This window comes from Octopus bimaculoides, chromosome 12 (genome assembly GCF_001194135.2).
Source record: "Octopus bimaculoides isolate UCB-OBI-ISO-001 chromosome 12, ASM119413v2, whole genome shotgun sequence".
NCBI lineage: Eukaryota > Metazoa > Mollusca > Cephalopoda > Octopoda > Octopodidae > Octopus > Octopus bimaculoides.
Window position 1 is genome coordinate 175,782 of NC_068992.1, and position 3,964 is coordinate 179,745.

General features: G+C 39.3%; 1 protein-coding gene across 4 annotated transcripts in view; it reads right to left on the bottom strand.

Annotated features, from left to right (window-relative positions):
* The window catches only part of LOC106880139 (voltage-gated potassium channel subunit beta-2), a 153,501-nt gene that overhangs the window by 104,455 nt on the left and 45,082 nt on the right, over positions 1-3,964 (bottom strand). For 2 of the 4 annotated variants that reach the window (XM_052972029.1, XM_014929968.2), the window contains exon 2: positions 3,465-3,581. The exons of the other annotated variants lie outside the window; for them this stretch is intronic. In XM_052972029.1, the coding sequence (XP_052827989.1) occupies positions 3,465-3,581 (117 nt within the window). The remainder of the gene's footprint in view (positions 1-3,464; positions 3,582-3,964) is intronic. 4 annotated transcript variants of the gene reach the window in all.

A 3,964-nucleotide genomic window follows, 5' to 3' on the forward strand; every position in this document is an offset into this window, starting at 1 on the left:
AGTGACCTGAATAATAATAATAATAATAATAATAATAATAATAATAATAATAATAACACTGAAAAATACCTTAGGAATGAGAATCCAGGTTCGAAATTTCCCCAATATACCTGATGAAGGCTGAAGGTTATATCAGCTGAAATGTTGTGTTAACAACAAACAAGATGAGAACAAATATCCGTCATATGTAAATAATGTAAATAATTCCTCATCTCGCAAATATAGAACGCCATTGAACTTGATTTGAACTTGCATTCTTTGTGGGGGGTTGATACAGCAGCTACCAACAAAGCACTTCTCTGTCTCTGTCTCTCTCTCTCTCTCTGTCTCTCTCTCTCTCTTGCTCTCTCTCTTTCTCTCTCTTTTCAGTCTCAATTAAATACTACCACAAGATGAAGATGCTGAAAACGACTCCACTGGCTCCAATCTCCTTACCAACAAAGATGTGGATTTGTGCCAAAGTTTGGAATCATTAATACGTTTATTAGTGCCTACTGACCCACACTTCAGGGAGGATGGCATTGGAAGAGGCATTGAAATGGAATATTAGAATTAAGTGGTTCAACCCATGCCAGCAAAGAAAACAGACGTTAAGTGATGATGATGATGGTGATGGTGGTGGTGGTGTTGGTGGAGGTGGGGAAGTGGACCAAACAAAATTTGGGAAAACACTTGGAAAGGAGTCTTTTTTTTTGTTCATATGGAGGAAATCAATAGAACCAAATTGAACTTTACAGAATTTTAGAAGATTCTAAGAGAAAAGAAACATATGATGCACTCAAACATACATATACAGGCAGACACACACACACACACACACAAAAGCATACACACATATATACATAGACACATTTGCTTGTTATTCGGCTAGGGTTTAACATACTTAGAAATGTATAAATACAATGTAGACACACACACACACATTTTACTCCAAATGCTTGAGACACATTAACATTCAGACACACACACACACACACACACACACACACACACACACACACACACACACACACACACACACACACACACACACACACACATTCCAATGTAAAAGAAAGAAGAACATAATGATGAAAGGAAGTAACTATAAAAGAAATCCTATGAACTTAATGGAATTAGCTGAGTTTTTCTTAGCCTAATTCTTCCCTATTAATTATTTGGAGACAAAGGAGGGAATTCTTACAGATATATTTAACAAATTTTACTTGAGGTACATGTGGCGGTCACTTTGTGCGTGTGTGTGTCACCTAGCTCTCTGTGTGTGTGTGTGTGTGTGTGTGTTCGCCCAACCCCACCCTTGACAACTAGTATTGGTGTGTTTATGTTCTCCTGACTTAGCAGTTTGGCAAAAGAGACCCATAGAATTAGTACCAGGCCTTAATAAAAAAAAAATCGACTTGAAATTCTTCAAGGCAGTGACCCAGCATGGCCACAGTCAAATGACTGAAAGAAATAAAAGATAAAAGATGCTAAAATCTGTTTGTCCATGTAGGCACCATATAGACCAGAAGTTCTCAAACTATTTGGGCCCCCGCCCCCCCCCCCATGGCCACATAAAACCCTCAACGTCTTCACCCCTATTTTTATGTATAAATAAAAATTTTATATTTTACTAATTAATATAAACTATGAATCATTTGATATTTAATATAATATATAATTTGTATACAATACTATAATGATATTATAATAAATTCATAGTGTCCCCCAATCCACTGCCTTCCTCCCAAAGCCTCCTTTTCCTCTACCGCCAAAACCCTCACTGCCCCCTTTGGCACCAGCGCCCACCTGGACCAACTCAACGCCCACTGGGGTCCACTTTGAGAACTTATGATGCAGACCATTCCTCTTAATCACCCTTAATTTAATGTCTCTTTTTCGGAGCCCAGTACATTACCAATGCATTCAATCCTCATCAGAATCAGATATTTAAGGTGGTGAGCTAACAGAACCACTAGCTCGCCGAGTGAAATGCTCAGCAGTATTTCATCTGCTGCTGCGTTCTTAGTTCAAATTCTGCCAAGGTCAACTTAGCCTTTTGGGGGTTGATGAAATAAGTACCAGTTATGCACTGGGTCGAAGTAATTGACTAGCCCCCTTCTGCCCCCAAATTTTCAAGGCCTTGTGCCTAGAGTAGAAATAGTTAAAATCTTTTAAGGTGTCGAACTGGCAGAAATGTTAGCACACTGGGCGTAATGCTTAGTGGTATTTATCTCTACGTTCTGAGTTCAAATTCCACCAAGGTCGACTTTGCCTTTCATTCTTTCGGGGTCGATAAATTAAGTACCAGTTGCGTACTGTCCCCCAATCTAATCGACTGGCCCCCTTCCCCCAAATTTCAGGCCTTGTGCCTATTGTAGAAAGGATTATTATCAAATAATCCAAAGTATGATATGCGAATGAAATATGAAAGGAAACTGCAAAAACCATCAGCAAATTGGATGTTTCTCATTAAAAGTCCTTGAGGAAAATTCTGAGAATTTGGGACCATGATCTGGTGCTTAGTAAGAGGCACTGGCAATGGAGCCATATAAAAAGCACCCATATTGGTGCCATGTAAAAAGTTTGTGTGCTGGTGCCACATAAAATGCACTCAATACACTTTGTAAAGTGGCTGGTTTCAGGAAGGGCATCCAGTCATAGAAACCATGCCAAAACAGGAAGTTGGGGCCTGGTGCAGCTCTTTGGCTTGCCAGCTTCTGTTAAACAGTCCAACCCATGCCAGCATGGAAAGCAGACGTTGAATGATGATGATGATGATATCAGAAATGAAGAAATCTCAAGAAAAGCGTCTTTGCAAAGACCCCAAGATATGACAGAGGAAAGAAGAATGTAACTGGATGGTGACATCCTGTACCAGTCAGATCTTTTGGAAAAACAAAGAAAAAGGAAAGATGGACATCAAAAGGATGAAGGAGAAGGTAAAGAAGCCCATATGTCAGATGGTATCAAAACCTTTCAGGAGGCCCTGGGAGGTTTTCAATGATCTTTTGGAAATCCTAGTGGTCTCTGCTCAAGTGTTGATGATGTTGATGATGATTCTGATGAGACAAAGATCATGATGATAATGATGATGATGACGATGGTGATGATTCCAATGGCACAAAGATCATCATGATAACAACAATAATGACAATAACATCAACGATGATGACAACAGAAATAATAACAATAATAAAAATAACAACAACAACAACAGTGTTGGTGGTAATGATAGAGTTGGTAGCAGTGGTGGTCGTATTGGTAGTAGAGGTGATAGTAGGGGTAGTAGTGGTGGTAGTGGTTGTGAATAGTAATGATGGTAGTGGTGGTTGTGATAGTAGTGCTAGATAGTGGTGTTATAGTATTGGCAGTAGTTCTATTGTTAAGTGTAAAATAAAAAAGAAACAGTGGTAGTGGTGGCAGGAGTGGAGGGAAAGCTTTGAGGGAAGCCATTCCTAGAATTAACCATTTGCAAGGTTTACCTCATCGTTATCAATTTCTTGTGTTGTAATGGCAGTTTGTAGAGCTTCTTCTCTTCTGAAGGCATCATTAAATTACCACTAATTTCTTTATCTTTTCCATCTACTTCAGTCTTTGGTCTGAAAGGAACAGCGGCAATATAAAAAAGGTTTGTTTTCTCTTAATTTGTTTTACATTTATTTCATTAGGCTTTGCTTTCCTTTCTTTTTATTCATTGTCTAAATAACTACAATCATACAATAGGGGCTCTTTATTCAGAATGAGCTCCTATAAGGGAGAAGTTTACCTGGTACATATCAGTCCAGGGGCATAAACAACCAAGGAGATGGGGTTGAGTGTGGGGATTAGTATCTGACAGGTCCCTGCCAAATGAAAAAACACCACATTCCCACTTTGGATTTTGAGAGGAATCCCCTCCCTCAGAGACCTGAAAATAATCACGTTCAATCTTGCAAAATTTCTCTCGTGGGGTGGGGGTGGGGGTGGGGGGCTGCTACTGCTA